Source organism: Ammospiza caudacuta, chromosome 1, assembly GCF_027887145.1.
Source record: "Ammospiza caudacuta isolate bAmmCau1 chromosome 1, bAmmCau1.pri, whole genome shotgun sequence".
NCBI lineage: Eukaryota > Metazoa > Chordata > Aves > Passeriformes > Passerellidae > Ammospiza > Ammospiza caudacuta.
Window position 1 is genome coordinate 36,625,099 of NC_080593.1, and position 20,879 is coordinate 36,645,977.

The window sequence follows — 20,879 nt, forward strand, 5'->3', positions numbered from 1 at the left end:
CTGAACTTGGCGTGTTATGGACAACCATAAAGAACTACCATCTTGAAATGACCATTATAACGAAATGCTGCAGGTTGCTTTGAAACATACTCTATAGAATTCCCAGATCAGTTTTTTGGCTTTCCAAACAGAGTTGCTTTCTTCTGTGCAACATATCTCCCCTTGGAAGCAATGGAACTGGCAGGGCACTCTTCTGAACAGGTATTTCAGACTGACAAAAGAAATTTCAGGCTTTCTTCAAGGGTAGTTCATTAGCTATTCACACTAATAACCTCTACTCACTTTCTCCTCAAAATGCACCTATGGGCAGCTCTGCCATCCCTCTACTCTAGCTTCTTTAGTAAGAGTTGCCTCTTTTGTGTCTTCTGTCATTTCAAATATTCTCTTCTACTCTGAGACCTAGCAACTTGGCTCTGTCCGCACATCATGCTCCGTCCTGTCTTCTTTTTGTCTTTTTTTAAAAATACCAAGTTACTGTCAGCTTGAAAACCAGCCTGGTAAGACAGATGGCCAGATATACATCACAAAAGTGAACCAGAGTCATATTCAAACTTTTTTTAAAATGAAGAGTGAGGAAGAAGTCAGGTGGTCTGAAATATTTTCATCAGCTTACATTACAAAGAGTCTGCTTGAATGGGGAAGGAAAGCAGAACGGCCTTGCTCCACAAAGTTAAACGTTCTGCCGAAAGCCTTCCTTGGATCCCTCAGACTAGACATCCCACTCCCTCCCTGCCCACCTCTGCTGAGGTCTGGCACTGCCTGGAGCTCAAGCAGATCTGGTGGCTACCACTGGTCACAAGTGGCTGATGAGGAGCTGCTGGCAGACCAGCTGTGTTGGCTCCACCTCCACCCAGCCCAACAGCACCTGAACAGCAATTGCTGCCGTGCCTTTTTTTTTGTGGAAAGGTGGTTGTGACACTAACAAGGCCAGAAGGGTCAGGGAGGGAACATCAGCAGGGACATGTTCCCAGCTGGAAATGTGCATGTTGTCCTCCTCAGCAGTGGCAGGGACTTCAGCTGCACACTGCCAATCTCTGGCATTTCTCAGGTTCTTCTCTGAAGGTTCATTTTGGCTTTATGAGTTAATCAAGTCAGGAAAAGTCATTTCAACTCATATGCCTTTAGGAGTAATTATATATTTAAATGATTAAACAAATCAGGAAGAAAACATACCTAGTGCAGAATGAAAACAGTTAGCATTGAAATTCTTTTTTATATTTTTATATTAGTATTACAAGTTCTTTGTAAATAACTTGCTCATTTTATATATGTAAGGAGTTCTGCCATGCCCTGCAAAAATAAATTAGATTTTATTGGTGCCTGGGTATTTAATAACTTCTATTTATTTGCTGCAAGAGTGGAGAATTAAGATAGAGTAGTTTATTTCACCAAAAGACTGACAAATGGCTCATTAGACACTTATGGAACTGAAGCTAATTGTACGATTTTTTGTTGTATTAATTGTCACTGCCTGCTTAGCTGGCTAACATTGGTCATCAATACAGAGCTTTTTCCTCTCAATCTCCGAAAGAGGTGTAAAAAAAAAAAGAAGGAATTTTAAGATAAACAGAACAGTATTTATTTCCTAATATAAACAAAAATACTATTTGGATTGGAGGAGCATGAGGGAGGAGTAAGAGAGGATTAATGTGCTGGCTGTTCCCCACTGGGGCCACCAATAACAATCAATTCCAAACAGCAGTCACCTCACATCATCTAACAGCTTGAATCGTCGATATTCAAAGATTCTCCCCCCCCTTTTTTTTTGTTCAGATTAAATATCATTTAAATTGCAACCTTTTTTTTTTATTTCGTCAGAGACATAAGGTCAGAATTGATTGAATATGTACTACCTGCATATAATGATTTCCAGTTTTTTACAATCATGTGCTAATGCTGCACAGTAATGGCCTATGGATGAAGAGACAGATGTACTACCAGTCATTCGCTACACATTTGCATTAACAAATCATTATTTAATTGAAGCCCATCCAACAAGTTTATGCTACTTAAATAAAGTTCCTTTCCATAAAAGATGCTGCAATGACACATGGTTGTTAACTGCAAGGTAAATAAAAAGTAGTATTTATTTTCTTGTCACTGGATTAGGTAAGTATTAAAATGTACACTTATTAATTTGTATTTTGCTCAGAAATAAACCACCTGACATCTAACATAGCAATCCAAGCTAGTACTACTATGAGACGAGATAATTCACTTTTAGAAATAATCGTTTTGTAACACCACAATTTCATGCTTTACAGATTTTTATTTTCCCACAAAATATATAATAGAACATAGTTTATATGAAGGCTATACATGAGTTGTGTGTTAATACTTTTAGGCAAGCTCTAATAACACAAACCTCAAACCCTGCTGCTATCAACATGGGCTACAATTTTTTTTATGTCTCATTGTTGACTACAAACATTGGCACCACACTTAGAAACCTAGTTGCCTCCCTCCACAATTTAGATATTACTGCTTTCTTTTTAATACTGTCTAGGGAACAATTCAGGTAGGTTGTGATGCCCCTACATGTTTCAGATATAGAAAACCACTATCTATTCATTTCTCCTCTCAGAACATGTTGCAAAATATTAAAATCTGAGAAGAAAGCATGTCATAAAATGAGGAACCTATAAAACCAATTTTCTCTCCTTCTAGAGATGGTTTAACAGTACTTTCAGCATATTCAGTTCATGGTGCATTTTTGCATCTGCAAAGCAGAATAAAGATATTTTGATACTGTCTGTTGAACTGACAAACAATACTTCGAAGCTAACATGCTAGGACAAGGAGATATATTTTTAATTGTGTTTTTGGCTTAAATCTACATTTTCCAACAACCACAATCTTTTAGGATGAAAGCACTATATAAATGAAAGATGGTATTAGTAATAATAGTTGACATCCTTTACTATGCTGGTATTGGCTTACATCTAAACATATCATTGAATTTTTTTTTTTTACCTAAATACAAAAATAATCATCTATTTTTCCCTTTATTGACGATACACTGAAAATAAAATATTTATTTTTAAAAAAGGAAAAAAATAAGTATCTTAGGAAAACTAGAAAATTCATTCTGAGAGTGGGAAAAGGCAGTCTTTTTCTAAGTAGAGAAAACAGAATTTAAACATAAACAGATGCATTTTCCTTCCCTTCAGGAATGTGTGGGGATGGGAGGAGACGGGAGTCTCCAGGTTGACCTTTTGTTGTTGTTGTTGTTACTGATGATGGAAAACACTAAAAATTTCACCATACCAAGATTGAAACTACAATGTAGAACTCCAAAATATATCTAAAAGCACACTGCAGCATATAAGAAGAGATAAAACCTAAGATTTATTTCCTCAGACAAGGAACAGTGTATAAAAGCTACAAAATGCAATCCCATACAAAATAAACAGACATACAAAAAAACCCTACTGTGATTTGCCTGCATGTTCTCCAAGCTTTTTTATATGCTAACTCAGAACAGTAATTACAGATCTTGCAAGTTGACTTCTGTTTTTCAGAACTATGAGTTGTACGTAAAACATGCCTTTTCATTGAAACAATTACAATTAATCAAAACAGTGAAAGCTAATACTACTCAAGTCCAACCTACTGCTGTGCCCAGCAATATATCAAACTGTCTGTTGTCAAACATACTAAACAAACTTCAACAGAATGTTTTCACTACAAATAAGAGAAAACATGCTTGCTAAGTATTTTTTAGTCAAACTGCAACCTCAGTAATCCATTCTGTCACTGGATTTTAATTTGCAGTAGTCAATCACAGTCTCAGACAGATCCATATTTGACTACAGAGAAGAAACTCACTGGGACTAACAAATGAGTACCTGCAAATGACTACTATAGCCCCAAATTTGTTTAGGGATTTATATCTAGGTACTCAGGTTTGTTCCTTCACACTATCAACTTTTTTCAACATGAGATTTTGAAATTAAAGAAAGAAGAAAAATGAAGACCATGTACTGTTTTTACTACTATTGTCCTAGAAACACACCAGCTTAATAGTACTGTGTTTTCTTCAATGTTCATATTCATTTAAACTATTCATTTAAGTATTTATTGAAATCTTCATTACAGAGAACCTTCTACCTCAGAACTTGTTCATAAATTAACAAAAGCCTTTTTCCAGAAACTCAAATTCATAATAAACACAGATCACATCCATGATATAACTAATCTATGACATATTATAAATAGTCAACAAAAATAGATATACTTACACTTCTCATGGCACCTCCCCTGCCCTACCTAGGAGTCATAACTATTTTCTTAATAAAGAAATATGGCATTTGGTATCTGACAGAAAAAAAATCTGTTTACCAGTGAAGTCAGTCTTTTTTGCAATTGGTAATCAATGCAGAAACTGAAGTTTTATATAAAAGAAGTGATACAGAGGACAGGAATATTGGAGTTTAACAAACAGATCAGGCCTTTATTACCAGCAAGCTCCATTATGGATTTGTGAGCTTTGTAAGCCAAGCTCCCCCAAGAGTAATTAAATTTTTATTTATAATGTGTTTGTGACTGTTAACTTTGTGTTGCCTCTGCTTGTTCCCCCCCTAAATCCAATGTGAAATAGTACTCCACATTTACTGCTGCAGAGAGCGGTGCTTTATTCAGTTGCTGATTTCATCTCTAGCCTTATAAGAGATGAGAAGTACAAATAAACATATTGTATATTATTTATACACAAACACCCGTGTCTTTAAGCATAGATATATACATTTATACTGCAGCATGCAGACGCTCTAAGCCAAAACTGAGGACAAAAGAAGTACATGTCAGTTAAAATTGAACACATGTGAGCAAGCATCACTTTTTTCCTACCAAGAGCACTATTTATCACATATTTATATCGTGGAGAGACATGAAAACTCCAGTAAGATAGGGCGATGCAGCACTGCAGAGTACATTTTATGCCGCAAGCCATGTTTGAGATTAGTGTAAATGTACCAGGAAAAGGTTCTAAACTCCAACAAAGCTGGCATCCATGCTTTATTTTTTTGTTCATTTATGAGGAGGACTTCTGAAAAAGCCCTCTGACTCCAAGAATGTATTTTTTATTTTTTGCATTAGCTCCGTTCCTGCTTTCATTCAGGTATTACCCTCTGGTACCAATACTTATTTAAAAAAAAAAAAAAAAAAAAAAAAAAGAAGCTTAATATAAGTAACCACAGGAGGATCTCTTCTCCCCTTGAAAAACTGCAAATAAAGATGTCAGCTATTGAGTATATTTGTGGCGTCTCCAGCAGCTGCTGTTAAATACCAGCTGGTCTAGCTGATTAAAATTACCTCCGAGTTGGTATTATAAAGATGCCTGGGCAGCGTTGCTGTATTAATGGATTATTGAGTGAGCGATGAAAACCTTGGCCAGCTGATGCGTTTTATTACAGATAGGCTTTATGATGTGTAATCACTGTAATTTTTATAACTAGAGGAAATGGGAAAAAAAGAAGAACCTTCTTTCTCCCCTTACTCATAGTGAAATCAGTTGAACCAGATTTTTTTTTTTTTGCCAGTCTGTTACTTAGGAGTTAGCTAAATAATTTGGGTTTTAACAGTTTCTGCATATGTAAGACTTTATCCACACCTACACATACCTAAAGAATGAGAAACTGTGTTCAAGGCTACCCTGTGTTTACCTATTTTACATTTGCTTAGGTTTACACATTGGATATTTATTTCATCCTTTGACTACCAGGCGAGTGCTGCAACTGGCCATATGAGATAAACCCTTGTGCATTATTTAATGACTGAGCTACACTGCAAACACACCTCATATTCTCCAGGTTCAGCAATTCAGCTGGTGGGGTCTCATGTCTGGTCTCTCCATCTCTTCCCTCCCACATTCTCCTCCCCTTCCAGCAAAACCTTCACACAGTATGTCATTTAACCATCTCTCAAACTTTCTTCCCCCCTACTAACCACATATTTACCATGTTGTCTTCTGATGGTAGTTTAGTTTGCTACCAAACTAAATGTGCTAATTGTGAATATCCTGTAACTGATACCAGTATTTGAGGTTTAATAAAAAATAAATGACTGGGTACTTGGAAGATTCAGATATACTGGTGAAAAATTTTATTACAGATGACTTCTGTTGTGAGGTGCTTCAGCATTCAAGCCAATTCAAGCCAAATGCTATTTACTGAAAGCATCTCAAGAGAAAATACTGCAATATTTTCCTGCAATGGACACACACCAAAAGCCAACTAATGATACCTGAAATTTTTCAGTGGAATGTGAACTGTTGAACGTAGCATTGCTTGTCTTTTTCCACAGGAGATAATTAATATGAACTCTTCCACAAAGTTAAGAAAACAAGTCTCTATTATGTTCATAAACTGATGCAAGTTACAAAGTTTTATAGGAAGGACCCTATGAAATACAGCTGGGTATTATTCCAGCCCATAAAGTATAGAGACAAATTTTTGGGAGTCGCTACTACACCACATACATTCACCTGCAACCTCTATTGAGGATTTTCTACTCATGCTGGTCTTTATGTGAAATCCTGCAGACAGATTATTTAAACCATTTCCTAGAATAAAAAGCTGCTCTAATTCCAACATTTAGGGTCAAAAGATAAGTTAAAGCCAATTCAATGAATAAGTTTGTAAAAGGCAAGGATCTTGCAATGGACAATTTTTTTTAATTTAAAGGTGACTCTTAGAAATAAATTTTGGTCCATCCAAGACTAAAATAATCTAGGTGCTCTCCCTTTTTCATTTTATGAGTAGAACCTAAGCTGTACTATGGTGCAAATGTGAATTTCCAAGTTCAACACCTGATAATCTGAATATGTGATATACATCTCTGATGATTCATCTGGCTGTTTTGAAACACTTTTGCACTGCACAACTAGCTATTGAAATAAGGATGCTAGTTGTCTGCAAATGGAGGGAAAAAAGCATGCTCCACCAAGTAGATATACTGTAGATAAAAAAGGGCCTTTCCACTGTTTCTAATTTAATATTATTTTATGGAATTGTATTATCATAGAGGCTGGAAAAGACCTCTAAGATCATCAAGTCCAACCTAGCACTGCTGAGTCCACGAGAAAACCATGTCCCTAGGTGCCACATCTACACCCCTCTTACATCACCTCCAGGTAAGGCAATCCCACTGCTTCCCTGGGCAGTTCCAATGTTTGACAACCCTTCCCATGAAGAAATGTTTTGCAACACGTAATGTTGTTTCTGCAGAACACCTGAGCAGGGGTAAGGTAGATGGGCAAAGCCATTAGGACAGGCCAAGGAGGGCTGTGTAAGGTGAAACTACACCAAGCTGTGAAGCTGCACAGCTCCCTGCAGCACGTAATGACAGCTGTGCCAGGCTGCAGCACCTCAGCCTCGGGCTGTGCCAAGCGCAGCCGGCAGAGCCGCAGCCGCGGCTCACGGGGGCATCGCCATCCAGCACCTGCCGTGCCTCCATTTCACAGCTGCAGCCCCAGCAGATCCTGCAGTCAGAAACCTCTTTCAGAAGGGAGGCGCATTTTCACATTTGTGCCAATAAAGAAAATAGTAAAATAGTGATGGTTTTGGTTTGGCAAACCCCCCACTATTTTCTCATACCCTGTGACTTTCATCCTTCTGCCGGGAGCCAACAATGGGTCTGCAGCTTGCAGCCACGAGTGAAAAACAAACCAGAGAACAGCTGTCTGTCCCAGCTACCTTATGGTTTTTTCTGTGCATTCCATACACTACCCTAAAAGCACTTACCCCTTGGGCACAGCGTAGGCAGGGTTTGCTGGGGCGCTGGCCAGGCTGGGGCTGCTGTTTCCTAAGGAAACTGCTGGTACTCTGTGCCTTGCTCCAGCACCAGGATGGGGGAATTCAGCTTCTCTGAGTTCTTCCCATTGTTTTTCATGCATTTAGTGAATTTCAAACTTGAGCAAGCCTCCCAAAAATAAATGAAAAACCCATCCTGAATCTGCGAGGCTTTGTGGGTATTTCTGGGCTGAGGCACATTTACCATAGAGCATGGAGAGCTGTCTCTCAGATCTAACCATGGATGGGAAAAACCACCTTAGTGCAGAGGAAGACACAGTTATAGTTAGGGAGCTTATAGGTTGAGACATAGTGCTAACTTGAAATACTCCAAATTTCCCACAGAAGGACTACTAGAAGTAAAATTTATACCACTGTCACTCATGGGGATCCACACCAAAACACCCAACTGAAAGCACTGATTATTGTGTTCAAGAAGGAAAAATTAAAGGAAGGCAATCCTCTAAAAGCTAAAGGATTACAATATCTTAAACAAGTATCTTTGCATTTGTGGTAAATAAATATACATTGCTAAGCTCTGAATTAATGGTCAATTTAACATGCATGCTAAATTCTACGCAAAACAAGATTCTTAATTCACTTGGGTTAATAAACATAAAATTCTGATAATTACAGATACAATAATGTCGTATGAGCACTTTAAACATATGCTGTGGGAATTAAATCCTGGCTATTCCTGCCCACTAAGGACCAGTTTTTAATCTTCGATGCATGATATGTAGTAATGGATTTTACGAGTTGACTTTTTTAAATTTGATGATCAGGTTAATGAAATTTATAATGATATTTTTCACACCAAGTTCAAAATAGTAGTTAACTCCTTGGCAGAGGAATTCAGATTGGACATGTAATGGATGTACCAGCAACTCCTGATGTGAAAGGATTAATCATCATTTTAGACTTTTATTAAATTAGATAAAATGGGATAGGCATGAATCAGAATATATAGCAATTAATCACTGGACTTTATTGAGTCTTTTAAAAATCTTATTTGCTCCTGAGTTGACAACTAATCTAGGCCATTCTGTACCAGTCTGACAAACTCTCCAGATAATGACTGTGACTAGAACATTAATAATATCGTCATTTAGCAAAAAATATTTTTTCTCTATGTAAACTATTTTTTTTTAACATTTGTCGGTGTTGAAGGTAACATATAGTCACACCACAACTTTGCAACCCAACTCATCTTTTCCTACTGAAATTTTTTGCTTTTATAAATTTGCTTGTTTTTTTTGAAATTTAGGTAATGGATAGACCAGTATGTACAGATGACCAAAGTTTTTGGTATATCCAACTAGCACTTAATGTAAACTGTTACAGCTATACACACTGGAATTGCTAGAAAATAAAAATTACTAAACTTTTGAAGTTTATTTATTGATCGCTGAGAACCACCCCAGTTAAATTACCATAAACCTCAACATCAGAACAACTACTAATCCAGCTAATAGGAATTAAGGGAGATGGAAGATACATAATAAGCATCTGGGGGATATGGAATTTATCCCATGAGTGTAGTAAAGAGCTCATAATTTAAGAGTGCCAAAACCCAAGTGCATCATGAAGGCCTTTCCTCACAAGTGACATTAATTGCATATCCCACAGATGCTTATTACATATTCTATTTATACCTCTGAGAAGAAAAATATTCGTTTAAAGTTTAAAGGTTTAGTACTGCTTAAACACAATGTAACACAGCTGTCTCATGATGTCACAGGGAATATCAAAGGCTGCAGCACAGAGTCATAATGTAAGAAATAGTTTAGACAGAAGATAAATCAGGGAATGTGTTTCAGCATGAGAGCCCCAGAGCTCAGATGTACATTAAAGCAGGATGTATAACTACATACTTTAGCTGGATTTGGGACTACACCATTAAAAAGGTTTTTCTGATTACAATTATTGAAGTAAGAAAAAAGAGAATTAAATCTATTTCAATTATTTTAAACAGCTTTTCAAAAAGTAGCATGTCAAACCATTAATACTAATATATGAATGCTAAAGTCAAAGATGCCATTATCTTTTCTAATGCTCAATCTATACAAATATAACCATCATCATTAATGTTTCTAGATATTAAGCACGCTATTATGCTGTCAGTTTTCTGCAAGGACTGTTTTCTTCTGTTGATATTACTCTTTTGTGATTTCTCTCATAGAGAAGTAAAACAATGAGAATTCTTTGATTCAAAATGTCCCATATACTTCTAGCCAGCTGTATTCCCATTAGTAAAAAACGCCCTGAACCTGATATTACTGATTTTGCATGTAAGTCCTGAATGTGCTTGCTAGAAATAGAATGAACTGCAAGGCCCAAGCTTAGACTCTAACAGCTCACACAACATTCACTGTGTGTGCTGTACACAACTAAAGACTTCATTTAGATGAGTGGAATTTTGAGTTAAACACTGTAAAGATATTTCATAACATACAACATGTTACACAGTTCTGCTGCTACACTGCACATGTGGGTGTGTCTATAGATTTATCCAAAGTATGAAAACATTTTTTGCTAATGTCTCCACTTCTGTGAATAAAAGCCTGGTAGCATTACTGGTAGGAGTAACAAGCAGTCAGAAGCTGCAGGAGTTTCATCATCTCATATTTTCTGCATTATATTATTTTGTGAACTTAAAAAAAAAAAAAAAAGAAATTTCTTTTCTCTCTCCCTTTTCTCAATACCACGAACAAAAGATACTGCTTCTGTGGCATTCAAAGATCATTGTATTGGACACTTTTTCAGACAAAAAAGTGTATAAAAGGTAATAAAAGGAAGTATGCTAACCATGGTCCTAATTTCCTAATTTCAAATAAGGTGATAAGAAGTAAGAAAAGCAGACCAATAAAAGTGACAGCTGGCAGTATAAAGGTCTGTGAAAGGCAGTGCTCTCTCATGAACTTCTCAAGCTGATGCTATATTGGGTGATGTCATTTTGCTTCTCTGCAATTTGGGAAGAATTGCTGTTCTGCTATCAATACATTCCATAGTGAGCAACAAAGTCTAGGTGCATCCATGGCCTTTTTTCCTTAGAAACAGTGCTATCTGGAAGTTCAAGGGAGTCATCACTGGCAGTCAATACCAAGCTGCAAATGCTGTGCTGAGTGTTTTCAGGGAAAGAATATAGAAGGGTAGCACCCTTGGCGCTCTGTAAAGATTCAAGTATGACTCGTTCATTGATTTCAAAATTTGTATTGGAAAAAAGCTCCTACTCTTGTCTGCTATTGTTCTTTTTCACTCGACAATTACGTTTCGCAATGCTGTGCACAGATTTTTCTCCTCTTGCCAAAATCTGTGGAGCCTTCCTGCTAAGTTATGTACCTTAACCCTTTAGGGCCTCTTGCTATTATATTCAGTATGAGGTGTGATGAAATATTATCCCCATTTTTACAGCTTTACTTCAGTGAAATAATTCTAATCTTAGAAATGTTTCTCAGACATAATTTTTCATGCTTTACCTAGACTAAAATATTGTGAATTCATACAATATGCAAAAGTTACACAAAATTGTGCACCCTAATTAACAGCACTACTCTTGAGCAACCTATTCCTGTGACCTGCGTTAATGGATTTTATTCTTCGGATATGGATGGCTTGCTTTAATATTTCATAGGGTACTTTTAAAAATTCTTGCTCAAAACCACATCAGAATCAGAAAAGATACTCAAGGCGTGCACCTATTTGGAACAAGATTTTTTTTATTGATGAGGCTTCTACGACTCTAGCAAGATGTTGGAAAGAGGTTCACAAGGTCATGGAGAACTACTATCCAGCTCACCCATTTTAAAAATTAGGACAGACTCTTGCATTATTTTCAGGGCAGGATCTTTCACTGTTGCATGGACTTCCAACTCTGTTATGAATCTTTCTAACTCAAGAAGTCCCAATAAAACAACTGCCAGAGGAAATTCAGAACATGTAAGGGGAATTATATAGGTTGTTTGTAGGATTCCCCATCTTTTCCCCCTCCATCGCCCAAACCCCTCACCTCAATTTGTAACATCTGGTTAGGCTGAAGGGCAGGGAGAGCACTGTCAATAAGGGTAGAAATGGCTATCCAAGAACTAATCTTGGTATCTGGAGTGGAAGCAGAGTGACTTGACTACCTGGTGAATTATTACTTGGGTGTGGAGAAAATCCAAAAAGGAAGCATTCTTCCCGATGCTGACACTGTATACCGCAATATACTCCCAATTAACTGCATTCTACTGGGCAATCAGATGCTTTTAGAGAAAATGCAGACTGGCCATATTCTTACAGAATTAATATTTCACTAATTTTCAAAAACATTTTCATTAGTGATGAATTGTGGTTCCAGGATATAATTTTCTGCTAAAATGAAGAACTCAGACAAAAATGACCCTGAAGAGACAGATGATTAACATGTCCTAGGCTAAGGGAAACTCAGACTGAACACTGTGCTATCCCTAAAGTTGACATCCCACACCTCAAGGCAGTTCACGACCAATTGCTTTTTTCTCAAATGCAATTCCTTGACATCCTTCTCCCCACCTAGAAAAATCCAAAATGGCCTAGTTTGTTCTGACATGGACTAATGACTAAGTATTAAAACCTTAGGGTTTTTTTAATAAGATTACCTCTGCTTCCAACAGGCCAACATTATGCATTTAAGTATTTCATGCTGATCTGTTTAAAGATTTCAAACAAAATTTTCTTAGCTGCATTACCCACTAGATCCTAGTTTGGTATAACTTCTAAATTTTACAATTTACTCATCAAATTGTGCTTCTATCCCTTACCATTGGTCTTGGATTGTAGCAGAGGGTCTGCTTTGTGTGGCTCTTTTTTAAGTGCATCAAGATGACACAAAAGATTTTGAGATGCTTCTATTAGCCTTCAGATAACTTTTGGACATTGACTTTTATCTAAAGGACTGATGACAGGGTGATCTTTCCCTGCTGGATGGTGCACATGGTTCTCTACAATACTGCATTAGAATTTTTGAAGGTCTGTCTTCACAGGAAAATAATGAGTTGCTAGTCACATGTGATTGCATGTCCATACCAACTTGATTCATACAGACTCAGTAAGAATAAGTAGTGAGGATGGAGCACTGGTTAACCAAAACACGAATTACCCACAGGACTGGATTCTACAGGAAATGTGTTGGTTACTAGCAAATGCTTAAGTCCAAAGTGCTGTATTTTGCCTCCTAACATCATGTCAGCATGGGCATGTTAGCAGTTTCATTTTTAGTCATATGCTGAGATAATTACTTTCTGCAACAGTTACTTGACCTACTTATTGCCTTTTTTGTACCAATTTCCAAGATGTGTTTTCTAGACTAAGTTCCATGTCATTGAAAGAAACAAAATGGTGCACTTAATTAAACAGTACCTGGTTAATCTGAACAGCTGATGTGATTTAAGTATAAAGAAAATAAAAGAGAGGCAAATACTTGATATATGGAACCTTAAATTCCTTAGTGGAGTAGAACTTCTCTAGACATTGTTCTGCTTTTATAGTCAACAAATACTGTGTACGTAAGTAAAAAAAAAAACAAAACAAAACAAAACCAATACCAAAAAAACCCCAAAAAACCAAACAAAAACCAAAAAAGGATAAAGATAGCCTTTCAAGCACCTGTCTAGATTCCTACTAAATTCATCACAGATTTAAGAAGATAGTAATTGTATTCATATTAGTGGTCTCTAAGCCAATTTATGTTTAATGCTACTAGGTTTTTTCTTTTCAGGGTATGCAACAAAAGTCAAAATGGAAGCTTTCTTGCTTGTTTCCTTCCCAGATAAAGATAACTCCCTGTACTTCATATGGGAAGCACATCACCTGCATCAAGGAGCATCAAAATGACAAATCTGCATTCCATCCTCACAGACATCCAGTACTGCTCATTATCATCTCAGCACATAATTATGCAGCAGGAGAGTAAAACTCTGACAAACACTTTTGACACCTCAACCAATCCTTCATTCTGTTTATAGACTGGTCTTTTACAATATTTACATATTAAAATCCTAAAGTCAGAGGTAAAACTAAAATACTATTTTTGACAGTTGGGAAAAGGACAAAATCACAAATTCATCATACTGTAATTTTTAACTCAATACACAACAAGAATCAGCACAAAGTGAAATACACATTTTTTCAATCGATGAACTAGAGAACTTTTTGAGGAACTCAGCAGCAATGAGGAACAGGTATCTGTCATTTAAGAGCACAAAAGTGTGAGTAGCCTTACTTCAAAAGAGAACAAAAGCACCTTTTAGAGTTAAGCAGGATTTGCTTGCTGCCTGAGGCACAATACCTACCCTGATCTTCAAGAATTGTCCTTGTTTATTTGCAAAGAGGAAGTAATTTGAATTAGAAAACCACTGCAGCACAATTGGTATGGCAGCAGTAGCTGAGGCAATCCCTGTCTCCATCAAAATACATGGTAGCTTCCTAAAGTAGCTTCAGATTTTTCCTTCTGTCAGCTAACTTAGAAAGGTTTCCTCTTACAGTACTTTTCCATTGTGCAGGACAGAATTCATAGTAATATCTTCTGATGCCTGAGTCAGTCCCTAAAAGCTCTATGTAAAAATCCAGTAGAATGCATCTTGCAATTTGTGGGACCAGCAGTGAACATCAACATTTCTTAGAAAGGCTGGTCATCTGGCACTAAATCCTCAACAAGTTGTCTACTGAGAGACAACCTGGGATTTATAGTCCATTAAAATCTGTTTTATATATAATGCTTTGTTTAAGTCAAACAGAAAATAAGTACTGGAAATCAACAGCAGTTCCAGCATCAAATACTAAGTTCCTTATTAATTTGTCCTGAACATTCAAATAAGAATTACTGCTTTGTTCAGGAAGACTTTGTATTTACTTAGTCTTACCCATTTCTAGATACTCACTGCCAGATACTTGCCTTTTAATGTCTTTTAATAGCAAGGTCAGATTTTGGTGGTTCCTCTACTACATGCACAGTACCTCCAAGTTGCTTTCATTGTAATTGCTGTCCAATTGATTGATGACACTGGATTAAAAGCTACAGAGGAAATGCAATGGTTTTGGACCATGTCACATATTATCTCATTTTCTTTTGGTGTGAGAATCCAAAATAAACTCAGGCATCCTGCATGATCTGAGAAGTCCTCCTTAGCAATACTGATCTTTGACCTACTTTTTCTGCAGATCATAAAGATTTCTCACTCTAAGATAACTAGTAGGATTATTTTTTTTTTTGATACAACGAATATGATTTATGTTCCTTTACTATACAAGTAAAATCCTTTAAATTCTCCCTCCAGAGACCAATCTGATTACGCAAAAGAATACTGCCTGGTACCATAATGGCACGGGTGAGAAACTAAAACAGGTGGATGCCCCACAGCAGTGCTCACAGCAAAGCAAGTAAGAATAGTAATAGTGGAGCAGCACATCTGCTGCTGCCTTCACCCTCACATAACCTTTCCAACGCTACCTTCAGATCTACACTCCTGCCTGGCTCCTTGCAACTTAATTTGCACCCTTCTCTTTTGTTTTGTGTTTCTTCATTAGCTTCCTGAGGAGGGCTTTCCTGCTGAAGTGCCGGGGCAGCGGCAGCCCAGGTGCCTCTGGAGGGGCAGGGGCAGTGTCTCTGTGACCGACGGCCGCAGAGCGGCAGCGCGAGGCAGAGGCATCGCTGCCCCGTGCGGAGCTCAGGCCACCATGAAATATTTACACTCACTTCTGCATGTGCTTTACTGTCTGCTGGATATGTGCTTGGGAAGAGTTTGCTTTACCAGTATAATATGGCCATCACTGTTATGATGCAGAAGCTGGTGAGTATATGCCAACATTTAATTTTTGTTCTTAAATAAAGCTTTTTATCCTTATACCTTGTCGTTGCCTTTCTGTGTATGATTTCTATACAACTGTATCATATTTATATTTACATGATCTGGCTGTACTTATTGCATGCAGTTCCATGAGAAATTCATTTGGTGCAATATAATTCTCCCTCAGTACATAAAATAAAATAAAGTGGCAATAATATTATGTGGGACATTTCCAAATGATTCATCTTTTCAGTGAAATGTGAAAGAAGTTGCCTACTCCAAATTCCTTTAAATGGAACCTAATGCCCTAAACTACAGGTATATAAAGACTTTTGTCAAGCCCTGTCCTTTCTCAAGCTGAGAGCCTAAACTGCTTAATTTGTCCCTGCAAACACTGGCCACAGTGGAAAATGCACTATCATTTTGCAGTATTTTGTACTTTAACTTGAATTAGATGTAAGGGTCAAAGAAATTAACATCAGAGTACCAGTTAATCTAGGACATTAATCATTGTTAACTCCTCTAATTTTAAAATTAAACTGAATATTCAATCTGTCACCTCTTTGGAATATCCAATCTTTATGTTCAATCCTAGCAATTTTTTCTTTTTGTTTAGGGAAAGGTTTATTATCAGGAAGCATGTCACTGAACTATTAATGTAATCAATTCCATTTTATTTTCAAGCGATTCTTGTACTTGACTTCACAAAGTACAAAATTAGGTATGATTAGATAATTATTATAGTTTGGTTAGACTATTCACAGTACTACCCGGAGAGTGAAACAATGTTATTCTGCAAAACATTACCTAGGGATCCCGGCTAGAGACAAGGCAAAGAAAGAAGACTGAGGAATGATAAGGCAAAAACCCTTTATCTCTGTATTGCTAGTTCCATTTCAGCTGATATTAATAGCAGCTGAATAATTATCAGAGGGACAAGCAGTGCTGACTGCAAGTGAATGAAAGTGCAGTCTCAAAATTTCCAAATACAGAAATTCCTGTGCTAAGGCTGCTGCTGTCTGTGACATCAGCTTGAACTTCCAGAGCACGGAAGCATGGCACAGCCAGGACCCAGTATACCTTGGTGTACCTAAATGGGCTCCCTCCCCCATGAGCAAGGGAATGAGACAGCCAGGGAATGTGAACTCTGTTCACTGCTGCACTCTGGAAGAAAAGGAGATCTACTGCTTTGAGCTAAAACTTCAAAACTGGGCAGCAAGCAAAATTAATGAGTTGTACCACACATACTGAAATGCCTTGGTCTTGTAAGCAGGTAAGCATGATTTCAGGAAGTGTATAATCACATTTTATTGTAAAGGACAGTTTCTGAACATGGAAATGTACAACCAACTGGGGTAACTGACCTCCCAGCAGAACAAGTCTTGCTAGTGTTTGAAAAATAAAAAGAAGCATTTGGAAACACCAAAGGATGGAAGCAACTGTAAAAAAATGCAAAGAATTGCTTTTGTGTTGGCCCAGAAGGTTATAGAAGGATGCAAAGCATAAAATGCTAAATTTTAAATAAGTGAACTTTATAACTTGTGAAAATTAGGGTAGACTGCTACTAAATACAGGCCTTTCATGTTGATCTAGGAATGCCATAATATCTTTTGAGCAAAGTTCCCAGTCTTCCTTCTACCGTTTGTATATTTTATGATGGTATCAAGGCTGACAGATGAATATTTATTGTTGGTAAATCTTCAGCAAAACAATAAACCTTAACAAAAAACTCAGATGAATTCTGCAGTTTGGTTAGGTTAAGCAATTATTGATAAACAATGTTGTTTAAGAAATGCTGTTTCTAGTTCAAGAAATGTTAAATACAGGAAAAGATACAGTGTCTCAGACTGTCAGTGGGCTCACTACTGGAAATGACTACTCTGAAGAGTTCAGACATCATTAAAGGTGAGAATAATGCAACACAGTCATGCCCCTTTCCCCTTCTTTTTCTCCTGTCTATATCAAATCAGGAATCAGAGAAGGATGTGACCTCACAGGTAACCTACTTTCTTCTTCTACACATGCAGACTCTCTCTTTATGATATCCCCCACTTCTGAGAGCTTTTCAAAGCCTGTTTTTAAAACATTCGATGGCATTTCCTTTGTTAATTTTAATATATTATTTTACAGTCTAACAGCTCCCTGTTAGTAAGGTTTTCCTGATAGTCAGCCTGAAGCTCTCTCTCATAATTCATTCTCTTAACTGTAAATTTCTTTATTCAGATTTAGTTCTATTTATGCCACACCAGACTGAATCATTCTTCTCTTATTATAATATTATGTTTAGAGCTAAAATATAATTTTTTCTTCAAATTATTTCTCTTACGGAAAGGCAGAATCTTAAACTGAGGTGAATACCTACATTTCAAATCATTTTTGCCCCAAAATATCTGTTTGCAAATTTCTGAAGTTTAACTTATTTTATTCTCTCTTTGTTTTCATAAGTCTTCATAAATGAAACAATGTATTTTTGTTTTCCTTGATATTTATAGAGCCTACTTATTCATTACTACCCCTGAATTTTAGTAGGGATGTTTGCTTTCTCTTCCAGAATAGTGAAGATATTAAGAAAACACACTATGCAAACAATATTGTAATAGGACAATCTGTCCTCTTAGTACTTGAGTTTACTTGGCTTGTTCTCCTCCCCCATAGGTAACTTACACCTATAAAGTGTATTTAAGTAAGATTTGTAGAATTACATTTATCTTCCTAATGTAAGCTATTAATAAGTAGCTCAACTCTTCTCTTGAGAGTATATTATGTTGCAGCACTTTTTCATTTTACAGTAACATCAAATTAGACTTTAGTGTTAAGTATTGCAGTTATGGCCTGACATTTATTTACATAGTCACCTTTTCCTTCCCTTTCTCTATTTTCTATTGAGTTGTTACATTCCACAACTGCATTTGGAAAGCCACATCTATAACATTTTTTTTCATTTAAGGCAAAATCAATCTGTAATCACTGCAAAAAAAAAATTAAAAAGTGTAATTTTCTCTGTCGCTGCAAAGGCATATATGGCTTGCCAACTCCTTAAGGAATGATCAAAATTAATCAAATTTCTGGAATCCCAGACAATGAAGGCAAGACTCTTCTTCAAAACCATGGTCATTTCACCATTACTCATGGTTGACACAAATTTCACACTCTGTGTTGAGCCAGACTGACTACAGCAGCTATAAATATTTTGGATTCAGTGCTGCACAAACACATCCAAAGTCACACCTGGCCCAACAATCCCCCCTGGAATGGGGGAATTCAATACACAATCAGCTGACTGGATATGAACCAGCTTCATGGAAAAGGGAATACTTGGGCTGACTCTGTACACACACAATTTATTATACCTGTGCCTTTACTTTTAACATGCCACTTGCCCTGTATTACCAGCATCCAAAACCCCGTACACAATAGGGAAAAGGTCACTGATGTTAAACTGGTGATAAAATTAAGTAAACAAACCACTCATGCTAATAGTTTTTTATGTCCTATTATCCCATGTGTTCTTACAGGAGAACTCCACGCAGACTCTGTACTTGATTCAGAAAGTACAGGAGTCTTCCTCATCAGGGTTTCTAATATGGAGCTGAATGGACTTTATCTGCACTGGAAATGCCAGTGGTCACAGCTGCAGCAGTAGGGTGGCTTTTACTGTAATGCTGCAAAACACATAAGTTCTAAGAGATAAGTACTTCTTTTTAGTCCCATTCCTCTAATCCAAAATTTAAGGGAAAAATTTCCTAATATAGTGAAGTAAAACCCCCAAGGAATTAAATGAAATAATGATTTGCAAACACTTACAGTCCATAAATCTGTGGAGCAATTTCCAGTCGGTTCAGATGCATGTACAGCTCAATATCATGTTTCTTCAGCAGATGATCCTGAATTTGATTTACTTTTGCGACAATAGCAATAGATGGCCCCAAGTCCTGTGGCCTTGCAAAGGGCATGGGTGTCACCATCACATCTTTCTCCTGCAGACACAGATAACAGGGTGAATAAAAGAACAAATCATGAAGCCTTACTATCTAAAGGGATTGTGTGCAGGAGATTTCATTTGTTCCAAACACTGGCTCCCAAAAAAAACATAGCAATAACTCATTTTTTTTACAGCAGAAGAGGAATCTCAAGCATCCACTTCTGTGGAAGGTATTGTGGGATTCCCTCTCCCAGGAGTGCCAAGGAGTGCCCGTCATTCTGCGCATCAATTTTTACGTGCATGCTTTACTTTTCATGCTCTGACAAAGTGTTGACAGCTTTATTTTAGCTTTAATATAAGCAGTCTGAGTCAGTCCAGAGTAAAGCAGATGAATGGTAACTCAGTAGAGAATATATGCCCTCAGAGGACAATAAATTGCATACCAAATAGGAAGTAACTTATTTTCAAACAATCCTTTCTAAACAGGCTTCCCTAGCACAGAAAATCTAGTGGCTTTACCTTAAAACCTACACAGCTTTGATAAAGCATCAGAAACTTCTAAAGGAAAAAAGAAATAGAACAATGAGACAGCAGTTGTTTGGACCTGAGGGCTGTGCAAACTATGCCATGAGCTACAACACAACACACCTCAAGTGAAAACCAGTGGAGTATTAGCATCTTTGAACAGGAACTGCATTAAATTCATTCTTCTTGCAAAACAGTGAAGTATTATTGAAAAAGAGACAGAATGCTAGAAAGAAATGCAGTAAGTAATGAACTGGACTGAATAGGAAACATATAAAAAGGAGAAGCAAACATAAAAAAGGACAAGTCAAATCTATCAAGAGAAAGACAGGAGGGCAGGGAAATGGAGAAATTATCTGTTAGGAACAATGTTAAGGTTATAAAACAGGAAAAATTGGAACAGAACGAAGAGAAGAATTTTGCAATGACTTTGCCACAATCTGTCATCATGACCTCTGACCCAAAAGCTTCACTTTGAAAAAACAGCTGCTGTTTTTCTACACTTTTGCTCACTATATTAATAGAGAATCATTATCCAGCTCAAAGGGTTAATAATTTCAGGGAGCTACATTGCACTTTACGTTGTTTAGATACAAACTCACTTGTTCCAATATTATGAAAAGAGCATTATTTTTAACATTCAATAACAAAGAAAGTTTATTTTTGTTGTGTAAGCTATTCCCAGTGTCATTTCCTATGGTTATTTCAAAATCACTTACAACATGGTTTAACATAAAAATGGGCAGTGAACATTTAATAATGTCTACCAAAGTGTCTATTTTTGAGTTTGCTTGAAGTACCTTTTCTTAATTAATTAATTTGATTTCTGTACTGCAG

General features: G+C 36.9%; 1 protein-coding gene across 2 annotated transcripts in view; it reads right to left on the reverse strand.

Annotated features, from left to right (window-relative positions):
* TBC1D5 (TBC1 domain family member 5) overlaps positions 1-20,879 on the reverse strand; it is a 317,422-nt gene that overhangs the window by 102,029 nt on the left and 194,514 nt on the right. For both annotated transcript variants that reach the window (XM_058808336.1, XM_058808329.1), the window contains exon 13: positions 19,400-19,572. In XM_058808336.1, the coding sequence (XP_058664319.1) occupies positions 19,400-19,572 (173 nt within the window). The remainder of the gene's footprint in view (positions 1-19,399; positions 19,573-20,879) is intronic.